Source organism: Drosophila albomicans, chromosome 2R, assembly GCF_009650485.2.
Source record: "Drosophila albomicans strain 15112-1751.03 chromosome 2R, ASM965048v2, whole genome shotgun sequence".
Classification (NCBI taxonomy): Eukaryota; Metazoa; Arthropoda; class Insecta; order Diptera; family Drosophilidae; genus Drosophila; species Drosophila albomicans.
In genome coordinates this window covers 24,994,278-25,013,963 of record NC_047631.2, presented here as the reverse complement: position 1 = coordinate 25,013,963, position 19,686 = coordinate 24,994,278, and the positions used below count along the sequence as shown (strand labels likewise).

The 19,686-nt window shown below is 41.6% G+C and overlaps 9 protein-coding genes across 9 annotated transcripts; 4 read left to right on the top strand and 5 right to left on the bottom strand.

Annotated features, from left to right (window-relative positions):
* Positions 1 to 2,177, top strand: LOC117573673 (THO complex subunit 4). The gene is made up of 4 exons (XM_034257002.2): positions 1 to 452; positions 1,245 to 1,452; positions 1,513 to 1,704; positions 1,766 to 2,177. Exons 1-4 carry the CDS (start codon positions 189 to 191, stop codon positions 1,939 to 1,941), a joined length of 840 nt encoding a protein of 279 aa, XP_034112893.1. The 5' UTR covers positions 1 to 188; the 3' UTR covers positions 1,942 to 2,177.
* Positions 2,178 to 2,707: 530 nt separating this feature from the next.
* On the bottom strand, positions 2,708 to 6,158 carry LOC117573677 (uncharacterized). The gene is made up of 2 exons (XM_034257005.2): positions 6,018 to 6,158; positions 2,708 to 3,561 (listed from the first exon to the last, which is right to left on the bottom strand). The coding sequence occupies exon 2, from the start codon at positions 3,543 to 3,545 to the stop codon at positions 3,192 to 3,194; it is 354 nt and encodes a 117-aa protein (XP_034112896.1). The 5' UTR covers positions 3,546 to 3,561; positions 6,018 to 6,158; the 3' UTR covers positions 2,708 to 3,191.
* Positions 6,159 to 6,778: 620 nt separating this feature from the next.
* On the bottom strand, positions 6,779 to 7,872 carry LOC117573675 (60S ribosomal protein L35a). The gene is made up of 4 exons (XM_034257004.2): positions 7,744 to 7,872; positions 7,240 to 7,470; positions 6,940 to 7,167; positions 6,779 to 6,874 (listed from the first exon to the last, which is right to left on the bottom strand). The coding sequence occupies exons 2-4, from the start codon at positions 7,462 to 7,464 to the stop codon at positions 6,851 to 6,853; spliced, it is 477 nt and encodes a 158-aa protein (XP_034112895.1). The 5' UTR covers positions 7,465 to 7,470; positions 7,744 to 7,872; the 3' UTR covers positions 6,779 to 6,850.
* Positions 7,873 to 7,959: 87 nt separating this feature from the next.
* On the top strand, positions 7,960 to 9,914 carry LOC117573669 (polymerase delta-interacting protein 2). Its single transcript, XM_034256998.2, has 4 exons — positions 7,960 to 8,331; positions 8,475 to 8,979; positions 9,033 to 9,374; positions 9,439 to 9,914. Exons 1-4 carry the CDS (start codon positions 8,222 to 8,224, stop codon positions 9,781 to 9,783), a joined length of 1,302 nt encoding a protein of 433 aa, XP_034112889.1. The 5' UTR covers positions 7,960 to 8,221; the 3' UTR covers positions 9,784 to 9,914.
* Positions 9,915 to 9,932: 18 nt separating this feature from the next.
* Positions 9,933 to 11,044, bottom strand: LOC117573671 (39S ribosomal protein L44, mitochondrial). Its single transcript, XM_034257000.2, has 2 exons — positions 10,888 to 11,044; positions 9,933 to 10,834 (listed from the first exon to the last, which is right to left on the bottom strand). Exons 1-2 carry the CDS (start codon positions 10,952 to 10,954, stop codon positions 9,933 to 9,935), a joined length of 969 nt encoding a protein of 322 aa, XP_034112891.1. The 5' UTR covers positions 10,955 to 11,044.
* Positions 11,045 to 11,154: 110 nt separating this feature from the next.
* LOC117573670 (SWI/SNF-related matrix-associated actin-dependent regulator of chromatin subfamily B member 1) lies at positions 11,155 to 12,773 on the top strand. The gene is made up of 2 exons (XM_034256999.2): positions 11,155 to 11,581; positions 11,642 to 12,773. The coding sequence occupies exons 1-2, from the start codon at positions 11,310 to 11,312 to the stop codon at positions 12,480 to 12,482; spliced, it is 1,113 nt and encodes a 370-aa protein (XP_034112890.2). The 5' UTR covers positions 11,155 to 11,309; the 3' UTR covers positions 12,483 to 12,773.
* Positions 12,763 to 14,715, bottom strand: LOC117573668 (histone deacetylase 3). Its single transcript, XM_034256996.2, has 3 exons — positions 14,122 to 14,715; positions 13,972 to 14,060; positions 12,763 to 13,908 (listed from the first exon to the last, which is right to left on the bottom strand). The coding sequence occupies exons 1-3, from the start codon at positions 14,277 to 14,279 to the stop codon at positions 12,845 to 12,847; spliced, it is 1,311 nt and encodes a 436-aa protein (XP_034112887.1). The 5' UTR covers positions 14,280 to 14,715; the 3' UTR covers positions 12,763 to 12,844.
* An 83-nt stretch (positions 14,716 to 14,798) lies between these two features.
* LOC117573666 (BRCA1-associated protein) lies at positions 14,799 to 17,519 on the top strand. Its single transcript, XM_034256994.2, has 7 exons — positions 14,799 to 14,893; positions 15,245 to 15,298; positions 15,388 to 15,751; positions 15,809 to 15,979; positions 16,036 to 16,827; positions 16,886 to 17,182; positions 17,251 to 17,519. Exons 1-7 carry the CDS (start codon positions 14,878 to 14,880, stop codon positions 17,255 to 17,257), a joined length of 1,701 nt encoding a protein of 566 aa, XP_034112885.1. The 5' UTR covers positions 14,799 to 14,877; the 3' UTR covers positions 17,258 to 17,519.
* On the bottom strand, positions 17,507 to 18,597 carry LOC117573672 (uncharacterized). Its single transcript, XM_034257001.2, has one exon. The coding sequence runs from the start codon at positions 18,481 to 18,483 to the stop codon at positions 17,587 to 17,589; it is 897 nt and encodes a 298-aa protein (XP_034112892.1). The 5' UTR covers positions 18,484 to 18,597; the 3' UTR covers positions 17,507 to 17,586.
* Between the last annotated feature and the right edge of the window lie 1,089 nt (positions 18,598 to 19,686).

Below are 19,686 nucleotides of genomic sequence, written 5' to 3'. Positions count from 1 at the left end.
TTGATTTTGTTTCTACAATTTTCATTCTCGTGCGTCGTTTTTTCAGCAATTGGCGAAATTTGCACGCGCTTCGTAACAATAAATCCAACATTAACAACGCGAGTTTTCATTTAAAAGAGTTGATTGCATCTAACGCGTTATATTTAGCACTTGGAAATTACAAATAATAAACAAAGCAAACCGCAAAAATGGTGGATAAAATTGAAATGAGTTTGGATGATATCATTAAGTCGACGCGTACACAGAAGAAACCGCAGGGCAGCACCCGCGGTGGACCAGGCGGAGCACGTCGCTCAGGCGGCCAGCAGCGATTTGCTGCCGGCGCTGGGCCACGTCGTGGCGGCGGATCCCCACGCAAACCGGCACCAGCCAGCGGCGCCGGTGGCGTGCTCAAAGGTCGTCGTGGTGGCGCCGGCGGTGGCGGTGTTATACAGAAGCCTCGGCTCGCACGGGTAATTGAAACGTAACGTTGTGTCATGTAGAGGCAGCAGAGAAAGCAGCATTAATTATATCCATGCAATATACATTGAAAATATGAAAAGGACAGCCCCCAAAACAAGTTGGAAACTCCCCGCTTTGATTTCTTGCGAATAAAAACAGATGCGAAATAGCAAATATCACAACACGGAAAATTCAAAATGGCGACCATACGCAGAATAAACGGTACCTGTACCGTTACTTTTACCATGTGCAAACGCATACATACGCAAGCTGCAAAATGGCGGTTTGGCGAAATTCTACTTAAAAAACAAAACAATAACAATGCTTTTAACACACATGTTGGGTTGTTTTTAAGGATGGAATGAAGCAGCAGCCGCAGCAGAGAAAGACCGATCGATCGATACAAACAAACTCTAAAAAATTCCTCGTCGAACATATATAGAACTCTTTTTGAATACATATATATTTTACAGCACTTCAGGAGATTTCGCGTTTCGTTTGTTTTTCTTTGAATTCCCCGTTCATATATACTACATATAAAACACGTTCAATTGTTATTTTTCTTGTGGTGTGCCGCTTGCCCAAAAATAATCATAACAAAACAGTGGCAATCAATCAATCGATATACATACATACATATTTAGTGGTTTTCTGCACTGTTCTTCTTCGATGGCGCGTCCTCTCTATCTGAGATAATATGGCTAGGATAACAACAACTGCTGGCTACTCTACATAATCCCAATCCGATCGAATCGAATCAACCAACCAACAAAAACCTTCTACCTAATACTACCCCCCTCTAGGGCGATGTGAACAGCGCTTGGAAGCATGATATGTACGATGGTCCAAAGCGGAATGGAGGCGCTGCTGGAAGCAGTGCTGGGCCAACACGGTTGATTGTTGGTAATTTGGACTATGGCGTCTCAAATACGGACATCAAGGAGCTCTTCAATGACTTCGGACCCATGAAGAAGGCAGCCGTGCATTACGATCGTTCTGGTCGCTCATTGGGTATGTGTAACCAATTGTATATAATGTTCTTTATATTCATTTATTATTTACTCTTGCCAGGTACTGCTGATGTCATCTTTGAGCGTAGATCCGATGCTTTGAAGGCCATCAAGCAATACCATGGAGTGCCATTAGATGGTCGCCCCATGACCATACAACTTGCCGTCTCTGATGTTGCAGCTCTCACGCGTCCCCTTCCCGCCGATGATGTGAAGCGTCGCGTCGGTTCAGGGCCACAATTCAAGCGTGGTGGTATGTAGTAATCATTTAAACAAATCGACCCATTTACTGAATGTCACCCATTTCATTTTAGGTGGCCAAGCTGGCGGCGCACCTCGTCGTGGCAGTTTTAAGCGTCCAGCTGGTGGCAAACCTGCACCTGGAGCTGGCGGAGCAGGCGGACAGCGTCGTGAACGAAAAGCTCCACCAACTGCCGAGGAACTCGATGCCGAATTGGACTCATACATTAATGACATGAAATTAGTCTAATTATTAGCTATAGTTTGAATTTAGCCTAACAACAACAACAAACAACAAATATGGACTTATTACGGGTTCAGCTTTAACGACGCGGAACCAAGAAATAATTCAACGAAACAAACGACTTGAGAGCAGAGAAGAGAAACAGCTTTTAGTCATAATTTCTTTACCTTCTAATAATTAATTTTCACATAAATTATGTAAAACACAAAAAAAAAAATGCTGTTTGGATGGAGCGTAGCGAACGCATTAAATAGCGAGTTGTTAAATGTTTTTTGATGTAACGCCCGCTCCACCGCCCTCTAGTTTCTAAGATATCCACACTAAAAATAATACAAATTGATGTATTTATTCGTAAATATAATTTGACATAATCGTCAAGATAATTATTAATTCAGGTGTAATAAATGATAGACTTAAAATATCGTAACTAAGAACTCAAAATATCTCAATAATTCATAATTTCATTTACGCACAAATCTTTTTGATCTAAGATCGTGCGTGTATCGATCGCTGCAATTTGATCGCCAATTAAAGTTTATACCTTTTTTGGTACAAGACATCCGAGAAACGACTTTTAATTATTCTAGGAACGATTTAATGTGGAATAAAAGAGACGATGTTGTTCTTTGTATTAAATGTTAAATTTATTTTGTCGCAATACACTTACGTAATTAGAAAATAATTTTAGACAAATTTTACAGACCATTGTTACAAGTTTGGATTGGACATTTAAGTACAGATTCAAAATGTGAATGGTAAATTTGTTAAATACGTTTTCGTTTTTTAATTTGTATGTTTTATTAGGGCGGAATCGCACTTAAAGTTTAAACAATTGCGTTAGACGTTTTATAAAATAGTTATGCATAGAATAGAAACACAAAAATCATAAATCAAATGCAAAAATGAGAAAGAGAGCAGAAAAAAGGCGAATATATAATAGTATAGTCAATGAATGTCAGCAATAAAATTGGATAATTAATTCGCATTCATTATCAACTTTTGTTTTCAACGGTTTGAACATTTTGTAGCCAATTTTGGAATATGAATATGAATGTTGTATAGGCTAAATATTGTATATATATGTAATAGTTTAAGCGATTTATATTTATAAATGTATTTAATGGTGTTGAGGATGTCTTGGCTTGTGTGTGTATGTGAGTGTGTGTTTGTTTGTGTGAGAGTGTCATTAAATGCGTGTGGCAGCCACACAACTACAGCTACCCCATCCATCCATCCATCCGACCATCCTGCTTCGTCTACCAGAAGCCACCCGATGAGTAACCGCCGGGAGGAACACGACCACGCGCCTGATCTGACGCTCCTTTGTTTCCATTGCTCTCTTTGGGCTGGCTAGCTGCAGGCTTCTGTTCCTCCTTTGGGGCGGCAGCTACCTCATCCCGCAGCTTCTCCACCACCTGATTGGCATCCGTGGAACCCATGCAGGCATTTAGATTGGAAGAGTTCTGTTGATTGTATTTGGGACGCGGGGCATTCACGGCAACTTCAGGTTCCGAAAAAATGTTGGTGTGTCCGCCACCTGGAGGCTTCAGGACGCGGCTGGAGGGACGAGAGCTGGTGTTGAGGCCAATTTTCAGTTCGGTGGAAGTCATTGTAGTTGCTTATAAACTGCAAAAGAGGGAGAAAATAAATGGTAAGTACACTTCAATAGAGAAAATCGTGTTAAAATAATTGCATATGCATATGAAAATAGACTTTCGTGACACACTGTAATGTGCGATATGAAAATGGTCACGCCACTTACAACTAAAAAAAAGTGGCCAACAATGAATGAAGCGGCGACTGTGACGAACGTCAGCAAACTGAGCCACGATGAAAAATGGCAGCAGGCAGAACGCGGACAACGAAGAACCGAAAACAGAGTCAGACACAACAACAGCAACAAAAAGAGCAGCAAGCAGAATGGAAAACATTTGCACCAACAGCGGGAGCTCCCCTCTCGTTCACTCTGTCCGACACACAACCATTCGCGATTCGGCTGCTCACTTTTCACACATACATATATAGACAAGACAGGCATAGAAGTATACATGCATACTTATACTCATACAAACATTATCTCTATTTTTGAGCACTGCGTTCTTTTTAACTATAATTGCGGCTCTGTCGCCGCCATTCGCACACTTTCTCATTTTTTGTACAATTTTATATTGTACGCTGCAAAAAAACATAGCTATACCATACAATAATATAGCATAATAATAGTCGTGGACCATTAATAATAGTTTTTCTATTCACCCCTAAGCTGTAACTGCTTTCAGCTTGTCTTTAATATTCTATTTATTTTGCAAGTTGCGATTTTATTTCAAAATATTATATAAATTTAAATTTAAAAGAAGCCTTTAATATTATCATCGTATAATTTTTTAATTCGTTTTAATTAAATATTCAAATAAGTACGCTAAATTATTATTGCAATTTTTTTAATATTGTATACAAAACATACATAATAAAGTTTTCGAGTGTTTCAGTTTTATGTTGTGCTGCTGTTTGTGGAGGAGGAATGAGGTCAAAGTGGGGTTGGTGCTTGGGTGTAAAGAGAGCGAGCGAGAGGAAGAGAGACGCGATGACATCTGCGAGAAAATGATGCGTCATGCTTTGTGGGAGGCGAAAGTCTCCCCATGGGATGCCAAAGCACACAAAACACACACAAACACAATTATGTTGAGGTATGTAGTTGACATTGTGTGTGTGTGTGTGTTTGTTTGCTTTTGCGTAAAACAAAGCAAAGTGAATGACCGATAATACACACAACAAGAGTCAAAGATCTCTAAGCGAGCAACTAACTCTTCATGCTTTTTGCTAGCTAAACATTTTCCAAGCTAAACAGAGCACATAGATACAAATCAATGTATGTGTGTGAAAGACAAACACATGCGTCAACAACAATAACTGACTAATGGTAGACTTTTTATTCGCCATTATTGTTGTTGTATCGGTCACGTCGAGCGGCCCTAAGTTGCTTACAGCTAACACACACTAATGCAATTATTGTGAACATTACCTGCGTCTGTATATATGTGTGTGAAGCACTCGCTTTTTTTTTTTTTTTTAGAAATTATGAGTAATGAGCAATCTGGATATAACTTGAATTGTCGGCTTCGATTCCCATTTCGCGCTCTCTTTCTTACTCTCTCCCTCCCTGTCTAACGCGCTCTGGTTACCGATTGTTTTATTATTTAAAGATTATTGCCTAAATGACAAGATACCGACTGCGTTAACCGAATGTGAGGCAAGCAAAATAAATATGGCAAGACATAAATTAAAAGCAAACGACGTCGTTTTGGCCATGGGTCACATTAGATGAGTGTACAATACATGAGTGCCAAGCAAAATCAAGTTTAACCAGTGGCGGCCAACCTATATTTATTTTACCATTATTATAACGCAAACGGACGAAAACATTTTTAGCGCATTCAAATTCAAAAGTGACCCGAAACAACGGCGGCGTCATTTCCACAAAACTACTAATACTTATACATACATATGTACATATATGCACAACATGTATGTACATATAAGTATATGCCTTTTAACGAACGCCGCCGGTTGAAACCGCCTTTAGCTAGTTTTTAGCCAGCGCATGCGATTATTAAGTTGGGCAGCCTGCAGTCGAGACTAAAAAAAGAGCCACACACGAGAATAATGCAAAAACACAAAAAAGAAACATGGCCACACTAGAGCCTAGGCAGGAGCGGGGAGCAGGGTGCGACAGTGTTGGTCGGAAAAATGAGATGTTTTGTGTGATATTTTTATGTTTCACTTCAGTATGCAGCAGCAAAGCATATGGCGCTTTGGCAGCTGTGCTAAATACAACACTTTTAAAGCAGCTGCACTTCACTCACACCTTTCCCTCTGCCACAGCCCTTCATCATCATCATCATGAACAGATACAGAGTTTGGTTAGCCTCAAAATTCCATGACACCAATACACAAGTGAAAAGCATAAGATGATGATTAGGTTTGCTTCCGCAACTTAATCGATTTTATAGTGCACATGCAACAAGTTATCACTGCGGTCTCCTAATTTAACTGTGCATCACGATTGTGCGTTTTATACATACCTTGATTTACTTATTTGTAAAGTACACTTTTTCGCTTTGTTTGCAGCGCTCTTTTGTTTAATGGAAATTTTTCACTGCGAAAACCGACGCCACCTTCGCCAATGAACGGTTTATTTAAAATGGTCTACGACAGTGTAACCGAAGATGTCAAGCACGCGAATGCCTACAATATTCACTACGTAACGCTTTGCGTTTTACGTAAGATGGAGAAGTGTATCGGTAACCGTTTGGGCTGCATTCAAATATTAATTGGAGAAATGGTCACACTACCATTGTGTAAATAAGTGTTGGGTTTTATTTTGATTTAGCTGTTGTCCAGCACTTGTCCAAATTTGATTTTGGTTTTAAATTGGAAAGTCTTCAAGACAAATTTAAATATAAACCACATTTACGGAAACACGGCCGCTTTTTGAAACTAGAAGACTGCTATTAATTGATACAATATTAAATTCAGCTACATGATTTGATCAGCATAAACAAACGATCCTACATATAGGCAACCATATGCAAGCCGTATACAAAGAATATTAAACCCAAAGTTATGAACTTTTTTGAGCCGCATCCTCCTAACTAAAACTTTTTCACAATGCAATAGTAGTAATTAAAATGACACTACTATATTTACGTTATTGATAAACCACTTAATTTTAAGTGCATTTGGTTTTTGAATTCCATTTTTCCACGTTTATCCACTAAATCACTACAGCAACATGTCAGAGTAATTGAAAGAAATGTGTTTAAAATTCCAAGTATACTTGTAATTAAATTTAAATTGTTTCATTTATTATGATGTAAACGGATCTTTTGCAGGTCATTTAAAGTTAATTATTAACTTAAATCCTTGATGGGTACAGCATCTGAAATATAAATCACCATTAATACGTTGAATGAAGCACATTGTTATCTCTATTGCAATACTTACAATGCGAATGCGGTGTCCCATGGCATGACCGGGCAAATTCCTGTTGAAGCGGGCACGCACGGAGCCAGTGTTGCCGTGGATGCGGGTAACCTTGCCCCACACTGCACGGACACGGGTCTTGCGCTCTGGGTGCTGGGGCACGCACTTCTTGGTCTGTGCCTTGTAGACATACACGCAACGCTTGCCAACGTAGAACTCGCCATGCTCCTTGCGACGAGCGCCCTCAATCTGTAAATATTATGTTGATAGTTTGTTAAGAATCAACAAGATCAACGAGTAATGCGTGTTGTGGAAACTTACCTTAAGGATGGCGTGATTCTCGTGCTGGTTCCTCAGACCGCGCTTGTAGCCAGTGAAGACAGCCTTGGCAAACAGACGACCGTGACGTTTGTACTTCTTGGCAGAAACTTTCGTCTCGGTAGCGGCGGCCTTCTCAGCCTTTGGGGCCTTGGCGGCCTTTGCCGCTTTGGGTGCCTTTGCAGCCTTAGGCGCAGCAGCAGCGGGCTTAGCTTGTGTGTCAGCCATAGTTCACTGCAATTATATATTGAAATGCATTTCAGTTACAACAGGTCACTTCTACCAATTGGCTCATTAACATTTGTTTTGATTGTCAGACTTGTGGGTGCACTTTTCTTTCAGCCATAAACATCGAAATGTAGGCACTTTATTGAAACGCAACATTTATGTTTTAACATAATACACATATCTATTAATGCACTGCCACAATAATTTTCTGACATTCTTGTACTTTTCACGTATATTTTTTTATTTTTTCTTCGCATAGCATAAAATCCGCGTACGTACCGGAAATCTGTCAAATGGCGAAAGAGAGAGAAGATCTGACAAGCAGGGTGACCGCAAGTGACATTGCAAAATATACTATTTAATATCCAAAAGATACCAAATATACCACTTCCAATAACTAGGTTGGTAACACTTTATTTGGTATATCGATAGTAGAGTTGTGCGCAGGGTTGCTGCGCAACATAGAAATCGTATTGAGAACAAACTCAAAAAAAAATAAAAACAATAAATTTGTACAATAACAATGTTCTTTCGAATTATCAGAGTTTGATAAATTTACAAAATTTTTTTTAAAATAAAGCACATGTACCCACTTTTAACAAATTCTTCATATAACATACAATAACAAAAAGACAAGTGGTGCACATACTCCCCCCTCATCAATTGCATAAAAGCTGTTCCCAGATTTCTCATTCAGATTCAGGCCAACAACTACGAACGGCGAACTGAGGCTGCTGCACTCTGCGATTGACAACTAATGGGTTTATTACTGCACGTATTCAAATGGGACAAGCGTTGGCAACTGCTGCATAAATGTGATATATTGGTGAAACGTAGCATTAAAAAGCAGGCCGCCAGTTCAACCAAGTAAGTGTTCCCCCCACTCGGATGATATGGTGGTGGGGTCAGTTGTCGTTGTTTGTTGTAATATTGCTAGCAGACACTGCGACGACGCTATCACAAAACAATAAAATAAAAACAAATGTTGCATAATAACAACTTGATTGCAGACTTGCTGAGGTTGGTCGCCTATTGGACGCCAAGGAGGGTAAATATGATACTGGACAATTGTTCCTGCACCGCATCTTCGGCTATCGGGGCGTCATACTGTTTCCATGGACGGCTCGTGTATATGACCGCGATTTGCACAATCCTAGCAGGCAGACAACAACCACAACAACAACGGTGACAGCAGCAACAACAACACCGGCAACATCCAACACAGAGGCTTCATCCATTATAGTTAAGGCTGGACACAGCAACAATAGCACGGCAACAACAAGTGCAGCACCTCAAGCAGATGCTGCAGCTTCAGCAGCGGCATGGCAAGCGAGCAGCAGCACCAACACTGCTGCCGATGCACAGCAGAGTACCACCAAAGTGGGTACCGCGACTCCGATAACAAGCAACAACAACAACAACAATAAAGCAAGCGCAGTTGATGCCAAAGAGGTTAAGGGTAAAACGCAGACATTTTATCAGGTGCTCATCGATACCCGGGACTGTCCACATATTGTAAGTGTTGATTTCATCAGTTCCTTGACAAAACTAAATATATTCCTTTTTAGCGCGCGCAAACGGAGGCTGTTACTTTTCTTGGCAATCAGGATTCGAATCGCAGCCTGTACGCCATACCTGGACTGGATTATGTGGCGCACGATGACATCATGCCCTATTCGTCCAACGATAAGCAGCCGTTGCAGCACGAACTATTCGACAAGTTTTTGACGCATACGCCAGACGCCGAGCCGCCTTTTGTGAGCCAAGAAACGCTCAAGGCGTGGCAAGAGAAGAATCATCCTTGGCTGGACATGAGCGATGTTCACAAGGAGACCACGGAGAATGTTCGCATCACCGTCATACCCTTCTACATGGGTTGCCGCGAGACGCCTGCCTCTTCCGTCTACTGGGTGAGTTAGAACCGGAGAGGATTGCTAGCAATACACCTAACAAATGGTTTCTTCTTCCTGTTAGTGGCGTTACTGTATTCGCTTGGAGAATTTGGGTGAGCTGAGCGTTCAGTTGCGTGAGCGACATTGGCGTATCTTCTCATTGTCGGGCACTTTGGAGACGGTGCGTGGACGCGGGGTTGTTGGCCAGGAGCCCATACTCAGTCCACGATTGCCCGCGTTCCAGTACAGTAGTCATGTGAGCCTGCAGGCGCCCAGTGGTCATATGTGGGGTACCTTCCGTTTGGAGCGTGAGGATGGTTACTCCTTCGACTGCAAGATACCGCCCTTTTCGCTGGAATCGAAACCAGACGATGTTAATGCGCCACCAGTTGGTGGAGCTTCGTCGACACGCGATGACAGCGATTAAGCAGATTTACTAGCAGAGTTGTTATTATCGTAGTTTGCCATATTTGCAACTCAACCAAGTTAATATATTCATCATTCAGGAAGTACATGTGTTTAGGACAAATTAAAAATATATATTTAACGAACATCTCATTTGATCTCTCAAATTATCTACGCCTCTAGCCTCACATGTTTCGTCTCGAGTTGAATCCCGAAATCGAATGGACGCCGATTGTCATGAAGATCGAAGAGGGTTTGAAGTGCGTCGATTGCTGCTGTCTCTGTAGCTGTCTTCACATCTTCGCCGAATCCCTTGCCAAGCAGTTGGCGATTGGAATAGATGCCCACATGGAATGCAGACAGCACTGTGTTCTTGCCGCAATCGCCCAGCAGGCGGGGCTCTGGATCACCCAGCTTGCGTTGCGCACACACTTCGCCTAGCAACTGTAGTGGTTGCTCCGGTGTCCATATATCCAGCAAATCCTTTTGATTAAGCTGCGTGCAAATGAAATCGCGCACAAAGAGAAAAGCGCGTTCCACGCCACTTGAATCCGCTAAGGCACCAATCACAGCATTCAGTGTATTCGCCAGCGTTTCATTGCTGGGCGGGTATTCGCTGGCAAAGATTAAATCTTTGGTGCCCAAATGTGTGGAGACGTGAGCTAAAGTTTCCGTGCTCAGCAGGTATGAAGTAATCGCTTTTTGGCCAATCGCCGGCACTTTGGGCAACGAATGCTGAACATACGCTTCAATGTAGGCTTTGGCAATATGCGCTCCCTTGGCAGCAAGTTCAACATTGTCAGCTGTATGCAAATCCGATTCAGCAATACCCAGTTTGCGTTGTCGCTCCTGTTCCTGATGCGCGTATGTGCGCTCTGTGAATGCGGTCTGTAGCAGGGGTAGTTGGAACTCCTCATTTAAACGCTTGCCAAAAGCAAACAGCTCAGAGCGGTAATTCCATTCAATGAAGCCTGCGCGGGGCTCTGGTTTTTGGGGTCCTTGTTTCTGTACGCGGTGTGCGAGCTCACGTAACGTCGGGGAGACCCAACGTTTGATGTGACGGCATGTTTGAACTGCCAAAACATCGGGATTAATGTATGAAGTAGGTTTATTTCGATACGCATACCTGTGCCAGTTCTATTCATGGGCTTGGCCATAGTAATGGCAACAGCAAAACCGCGTATTAAAGACATCTTCAATTAAATCAAACTATATTCTCAATCACAATTCTGCGGCACCATACGACTTACAGTGTTGCCACTTTTTTGTGTGTGTTTAGGCTGCCACTTCGCGTAATTGCAACTCCCGTATATGTTGCCACCCTCGCTAACAATCGACTACGTATCGGTATATTTTGACGCAAATGAATATATTTTCTAAATTGCAGCTGCGGTCACACTACTTGTCACTTTAACGACGCCATGTCTCCGTTCGCATGAAAAAATATTTGTCTGCAAAAATTGGCCGATAAAATAAATAGATAAAAGAAAAGCAATTGTGAAAAGTGTGGAAAGTGTAGAGCTTAAGTAAACAACGTAAGCTGAGAAGATGGCGCTGCAGACGTACGGTGATAAGCCGGTGGCATTCCAACTGGAAGAGGGCGGCGAGTATTATTATGTGGGCTCCGAGGTGGGGAATTATATGCGACATTTTCGCGGCATCCTGTACAAGAAGTATCCTGGGATGACACGAATTGTGCTCTCCAACGAAGAACGCAAGCGTTTGGCTGACTCCGGGCTAAGTTCACACATATTAGCGAGCTCAGTGTCGTTGTTGCGTGCTGTCGAAGTCGATGACATTATGGCCGGTAACGACGAAAAGTAAGTTACGCCCGGTAAACATTTCATGTGACTGTATTAAGTTCAATATGCCATTTTTAGATATCGCGCTGTTTCGGTGAACACCTCGGACACACCTGTGCCGCGTGAGAGCAAGTCAAAGAAGCAACCACAATACGTTCCAACGATGCCCAATTCAAGTCATTTGGATGCAGTGCCTCAGGCCACACCCATCAATCGTAACCGGGTGCATACCAAGAAGGTGCGCACGTTTCCCATGTGTTTTGACGACACAGATCCAACGGCAAGTCTGGAAAATGCAGCACAAAAGGAATGTCTGGTTCCCATACGCTTGGACATGGAGCTGGAGGGACAGAAGCTGCGTGATACATTCACATGGAACAAGAATGAGAGCATGATAACACCCGAACAGTTTGCCGAGGTCCTGTGTGATGATCTCGACCTGAATCCCCTGCCATTTGTTCCAGCAATTGCCCAAGCAATTCGCCAACAAATCGAAGCGTTTCCTAACGATCCACCAATTCTAGAGGAAAGCTGCGATCAGCGTGTTATTGTCAAACTGAACATTCACGTGGGCAACACCTCCCTGGTCGATCAGGTCGAGTGGGACATGTCCGAGAAGAACAACAATCCTGAAGAGTTTGCCATCAAGCTGTGCGCTGAATTGGGACTTGGCGGAGAATTTGTGACGGCGATCGCATACAGCATACGCGGTCAGTTATCGTGGCATTGCCGCACCTATGCATTCAGCGAGGCTCCCTTATCCACCATCGATGTACCGTTTCGTAATCCAAGTGATGCGGACGCCTGGGCGCCATTCCTAGAGACGCTAACTGATGCCGAGATGGAGAAGAAGATACGCGATCAGGATCGAAATACACGACGCATGCGACGTTTGGCGAATACAACAACGGGCTGGTAAATCGCGATATATATGTAGGTGGATTTTGTTACTATAATATTCTCTCATTATTTTTTATTACTGGAAAAGAATTGTATACCCCTGTCACTATAAAAATAGAGCTTCTTCAAGCTCACTTGCGGACAATTGTTTTCCCAGTTCTAGTAATAGTAGTGATTGCAAAATAAATCGAATATTTGAGTATGCAAATCAATTTTGATCAATTTGTAATCATCTCTCAGTCCAGTTTCGCTCGGCAATATATATCTTTAAATATAATCATAAATAAAAATACATCATATCTGTGTCTAATTTAAAGCCAAATTGTGGCGCATCTATTTTCTTATTTTGCTGCATTGTGTGCTTAAATCTAAATAGTGTTCTTAGCTTTCTACCGAATCGGGCTTGTCCTGATCTTGATCACCATCGTAAAACTCATTTTTCGCTTCGACTAGCTTGTCCTCTTCCGCTTGTGACATACGCACATCGGGATCCGTTTCTTCCCTCATGCGCAGCTCCTCCATATCAACGTCGGGCGGCGTTTGCACCATTTGCACACTGGGCGAGTGCTGGCACATTTTCAGATTCTCATAAACATGCTTGACAATCAACTCCAAATACTGCTTGGAATTCGCATTATCCTGCCGCGAATTAACATCCGGATGCAACGTAAAGTCGGGCGCAAAGAAATCGTAATATTCCGTTGGCGGCAAATCGTTGGCTATCTCCTGATCCACCAGAAGCGAGGTTTCATGCGTCCAGCAGCGAGCCACATTGCGCAAAGTGTAACCACCGCCGCCCACGACCAAAGTAGGCACATTCAGTTCTTTGACGAACTTGACGCATTCACCATGACCGCGTGTGCTAAGCGAAAAACAACCCAGACGATCGCCAGCCAATGAATCTGCACCACATTGTAAGACAATTGCTGTTGGCCGATAGAAGTCCATAATAGCTGAGATGATGGGCTTAAAAACCTGGAAGTAGCTCTGATCATCGATGCCCTCCTTGAGTGGCACGTTGACGCTGTAGTAACGACCAGATTCCGCACCCAGCTCGTACATATCACCGGTGCCGGGAAAGAAATAGTTGCCGTATTTGTGAAACGATGCAGTCATCACACGATCCGTTAAATAGAACGCCTCCTGTACGCCATCACCATGATGTACATCAATGTCAATGTAAAGCACGCGGGGATGATATTTGAGTAGCTCCAAGATGCCAATGACAATGTCGTTGACATAACAAAAGCCCGAGGCTTCAAACTTCTTGGCATGATGCAAGCCGCCCGACCAATTAATGCAGATATCGCTGTGATTGTGATTCAACTTCTGTGCACCCTCAAGCGAAGCACCTGTGTACATTGCGCAGAAATCGAAGAGACCATCAAATACGGGACAATCCTCACCAACGCTAAAGTGTGCCAAATACTTAGTATAGGCAACGGCTGCAATTATAATTGTATTAATTAGTTAAGTGATTATGCTGATTACTTTTTAGTTGCACTTACAATTACATTGAATATTTTGTGGAGTTACTTGCTGTAGATAGGCGATATATTCATCGCTATGGAATCGAAGCATGTCCTGTGCACTAGCTCTACAATAGAGAGGGAATAAGTGAATATATGTTGGCCCAGCTGTTTGTACCTATAACTTACTTGTATGGACGGTAGATCTTCATCTTTTTGTGCAGCTCGTAGTTCATAACCAGACTGTGGGTGACCGCCAAACGTTGTGGCTTCATCGGATGCCCGGCACCATAGTGAAAATTGCCGACATCGGCATTGTAAAAGTATGAAACGCGTCGGTCCGTCATCTTTATAACGGCTATAAGCTAATCGCTGTCCAGTACCACTCCAGAACGGGCAATATATGGATTTTTGCATATAGTACAATCACCAAAACAGCCACAATAAACAAAAGGCGTCGTGTTGTAGTCAGCTCGTTTAAGCCCAATAACATGCCGTCGTAGTCGTTGAAATTATCGGCTTTTTGCACTCTTATGTCGTCTGTTAAAGTGTTTTGTCCAGAATCTGGCAAAAAATCGATTTGTTGTGTATTTGTGTACACAAAACATAAAATAATTCAATAATCCCGTCGTGACCGGTGGGCCATCTTGATTTTTTTGCTGTTTCACTAGCGTGGCCGCTATCTTGTATTTCACAATGCACTTATTTACGCCGACAAATATACCACATTGATTTTTATGGCTCATTTTTTAAGGAACGATGAGAATATTGTGGAACACATTCTTTACTACGATGATTTTACTTTATCAATATCATTTATAAATATATGTATGCTTACAAATATCCACAACTATATCCAACTTTTGTTCTAAACTAGTTCACTAATATAATTCAATCGACTTTTTTCAAACATTTCTGATCTTCGAAAGTAATATTCAAAATCAAATGGATTTAAAAACGGGTAAATACATTTGCATTGTTATCAGTGATATTATTGTTGATAGCAGTACTTTTTATGGCGTATGCAGTGACATGGTTTTACATTTTATCGAAATTATTAACACGAAAAAGTATTCTTTTTTATTTACCCGCATTTCTTTTTAAATTTCAATTCAAGCTGCTAAGTGTAACCAGCTAGACTGAAAATGTTATTTTTTCGCAAATATTAATCAGTATGTTGTGAAATTCAACTGCGGTCACGCTTAGTTTTTGTTGTGAATTCGTTAACGAAAAGTGTAAAGTCTGTTTAAAAACAACTTAAAATGATGATTTTTGGTTTGTTTTGATTGAAATTATGCCTGTGTAATGCTAGAAAACATTTCATTGTGTGTTATCAAAATCGAGATCGATTTGGAAGCCAGTGCAGGTAAATGGCCCTTACTCAGTCTGCAAAAAAGCAGAGACAAAGAAAACTTGAACTCACACAACACGCAATTTTCATTTGACCCCTTGCAGAGCAAGAAGGCGCTGTTTCCTCCGAGCATCCCACCAATCCGCGTGTACAGAAAGAGCGTGAACGCGATCGTGGACTGCGACAGGCTCGCGACATTGTCATCGAGACGTACACGAATCAACGTTGGACTCGAGAATTGAGCGCAGGAGCTGAGAACGAGGCGACCAAGATGAACTGGTCCGCTGCACTGCAGCAGCACACGACGAATAGTCCGACGGCGGGCAGTTCACGAGAAACTACACCACGTAGCGGCGATGAGTCAAAACCGGGTGCGACAGCCTCGAACTTTCCAAAGGAAATCGGCTATTTTTCGGGAAATCCCATTGTGGAGGTAACCAAAGGCATCATTCATCTGTACAAGACGAAGTGAGTATGCTGCTTGGCATGGAGTTGGATTGTATTCACACTTACTCCTATTTGCAGTGAGCGCAAGGCCATAAAGGAGGCCCCCTCGAATCAACTGTGTTTGCTGGCTGTGCCTGCGACTTTAAACTGTCATGATTTGCTCAACTTTATTGCACCATGTCATGCTGTGATCAGGCATGTGCGCATTGTACGCGATGGCAGCCCCAATCAGTTTATGGTATTGCTAGAGTAAGTTCATAATTATGAGAGTTTAACAACTTCTAATGTGTTTTTTCTCACCACAGATTCCGTTCGAATGAAGCTGCGTTGGAGTTTTATAAATCCTACAATGGCATTGCATACAACTCCCTAGAGCCGGACTCACTTTGCCATGCCGTCTGGGTGTCGGCTGTAGAGCGTGGCGAACACGGATTGCCACCGTTTGGACACACTGAACTGCCCACGTGCCCCGTGTGCCTGGAGCGCATGGACGAGAGCGTCGATGGCGTTTTAACCATACTGTGTAATCACGCTTTCCACGCCAGCTGCCTGATGAAATGGGGCGACTCCACTTGCCCGGTGTGCCGTCATGTGCAAACTCCCGAGCTGGTTGAGGATTCGGTGTGCATGGAATGTGAGGGCATCGATTCTCTGTGGATATGCTTGATCTGTGGTCATGTGGGTTGCGGACGCTATCAAGGCGGACATGCAGCAGCGCATTTTCGTGCGACAAATCACACCTTTGCCATGCAATTGGGTACCTCGAGTGTGTGGGATTATGCTGGTGATAATTTTGTGCATCGTCTCTTTCAAAATAAATCGGATGGCAAGCTGGTGGCCTCCCAAACGGAGAAGGATGAGCGCGAAGATAAAATCGACTCTATGCAAATGGAGTTCACATATTTGTTAACTGCACAGATGGAAACTCAACGCAAGTACTATGAGGACCTAATCGAACGTAAGGAGCAGGAGTGGCAGAAAGAGAAGACATCTGCGAGTGAAAAAACGACGGAGATCGATGAGCTGCAGCAAACGCAGCAAGCCATGGTGAAAGAGAAGCAGAATCTAGAACGAAAACTGGCACACCACGGGACAAAGTAAGTGGTTTGTTTTTTCGATGGTCAAGATCTTGTTCAAAATTCTTTTTCATCCTAGGCTTAAAGAGATGACTAAACAGTTGGCCGAGGAGCGTGAGCTGTCAAAGGCCTTGCAGACCAATCAGAGCTCGTGGCATGTTAAATACAAGACCCTGGAGAAGCAGTACAACGAGTTCAAACACACTCACGACAAAGAGGTCTCTGAACTGCAAGAACAACTGCGTGATGTCATGTTTTTTCTGGATACCCAACAGAAAATGGCCAACACTGATTTAGCTGGCGCCTCCATCACTGGCATCACCGACAAGGAACCAACGTCGAGCACTCGTCGTGGCAATCGTCGCAAGAAGAAGGAGTAAGCGTTACTCTTGTTCCACATAAAAGCCCATATTAATTCGAAATAACATAATAAAATGTTTGTAGCATTTGAATGTTCGAAAGTTGGTTCAAATTCAAACCCAAAGTCCGTAGTAAATGATCTGAGAGCCTAATAACACAAAACATAAAAACAATTAACAACAACTCTAAATGTGATTTCCTTTGTGAAGCAAAATGCTTGAGCATTACTGAATTGTATTTCATCTAAGATAATGTACTTAATACCATATATGTATATGAATTAGAAACCCCTATTATGTACGTCTATTTGTATTGAAATATTAAATATACAACTATTAAATTACAAAATTGAATTGAAATGCGATTGCCATTTATTTGCAACATTTAACAAGTGAATTTAAAATTAATAGCTGAGACGAATCACTGTGACTTAGGGCAATCAGTATCACAATGGAAAGTTGGATCCGGCAGCTCTTTATCTTGGAACTCCACATGATCTTGAAATATATCAAGTTTCTCCTTCACTTCTTGCTCGTTGCGCTCAACATTCATCAAATAGCCAGCTAAAAATCCGTGCATGTCCTGCGGCATATGAGTGTGCAGCTGAGCCAGAGCACTAACCAAAACCTTGCCCATTTTCGCTTTCAATTCAGTGGATACATTTTCAACTGCTTCCAGCTTTTTACCCTGTGGCAACCAATCGTAATCCTTGAAGCAACAGCACTCGCAATAAGTATTTGGATCCGAGTCTTTGAGCAGTTTAAAGAATGATTGCAGCTGTGATTCGCATTGCTTAAGGTTGGCCACTTCCTTGACGAATCTCTTGTGCATCTCGCAAATATCACGCTCGCAGCGTTGAACGACCTGCTGATCCTGTGACAAAGTTGCCGTGCGTTTTATGTAATCAATGGTGTTCTCGTGGAAAGACTTGAATTTACACTTCTCCTCGTTATAGGCTCGCATACACTGTCGACCATAGACTATAATATTATCACGACGCTTGCGAATTTCCTCACAGCGTTTCGTATAGAAATGCTTAATCTCGCTCAAGTTGATGATGCGTTTAGTGAACTCTGTCTTGGGGTCATCGTTATCACAAACTCTAGGCTCTGCACGGTTATTTAACTTCTTCTCAGAAGAGCATTTTCGAGGCTCAGTTTCGATTTTCTTCAATTCTTCCTTGAGCTCAACCTGCATATTCCTTAACTCAATGTTCAAACGCTTGACATCCTGATCATTGCAGATCAGTGTATTGAGCATCTCCCGCAGGCAATTCTTGTGCGGATTGGGTAATTCTTCTGGGCAAGCGGTCAACATTTTTGGTTACTTATTTAACAATTGTATCAATTTTAGTTGAATGTTATTATGTTGTAAATTTAAGGAATAGTTTGAATGTATTGTAATATTCATAGTTTAATCTGACGTTTGATTCCGAGTTACTTTTTATTAAATCCTATTTTAACTTATTCATTATTCTCGTTGAATTGGATGAAAGTAAGTTCTTAGCATTATAAAAAGTTCTTCATATTTTTAACTATTTACTTTCATCTTATGTAGTCATCTTATTTTACGAACCGGTTTGACTAGAAACCGAATCTTCACTTACCAAATATTACTCACTCTACCAAAATATTTAATTGCCGTTTACTCTGCCCCTTTGTGCTTGCTTAGTTTCCATCCAATGGTGTTCAATCAATCATATTGTATATGATTTTATACCCAGCAGCCATAAAATAAACATCGAGTTTGATGGGCAATAACATATAAGTTACTTTCTTAGTTATATGATTTAACATTCAAAATAGTTTCTGTTATAATAGATTAAATTTCATCTTAATTGTGAATTGTGTCCATAATAGATTTTATTTTTAGACCCCCTTTGGGTTCGCCATCTCTGTGTGGTAATATTCATAAAATGAACTTCATCAGAAATTAATTTTGGCACAAGTTAACCAGTTTGTTGAGAGGTCAGTCAGCTCCATCTTTGGCTCTATCGCCAGTTCAGTCCAGTTGCGAGCTGGGGCTGTAATTAAGTAAATTAATTAATTTATGTCTGAGGAGAGATAACTTTTTGGTTTTTTATATTTTCGTTTTGATTTGAAAATTCGCATCTTTGTGCATACATATTAATTGATTGGATTTTTGCCAATTTTACTTGGCGACTGTATAATTTCTGCATAATTTATTTTCGTTTGCTAATTAATTTTATAGAGTTTGATGGATTTTTATATTGTTATCTCTTGATGTCACATTATTTGATTGATTTTTGCCCATCGACTTTGGAATGCTCCCTGAACAGAGTTGGCTAATTATACGAAATCGTTGGTAATCCGTTAAAAACGAAATCGCCGCCAAATTGGCACAATATTGTTATCATTAATAATGGCAAAAGCAATCTTTATCAAAGGTAATCTTGAAACTGCAATTTGCGTATTAATCTAGGACGGAATAAAATTATAAGTACGAACTTATGAACTTAAAATGAATTTAAAGACGACAAGCAAATATAAAATATAAACT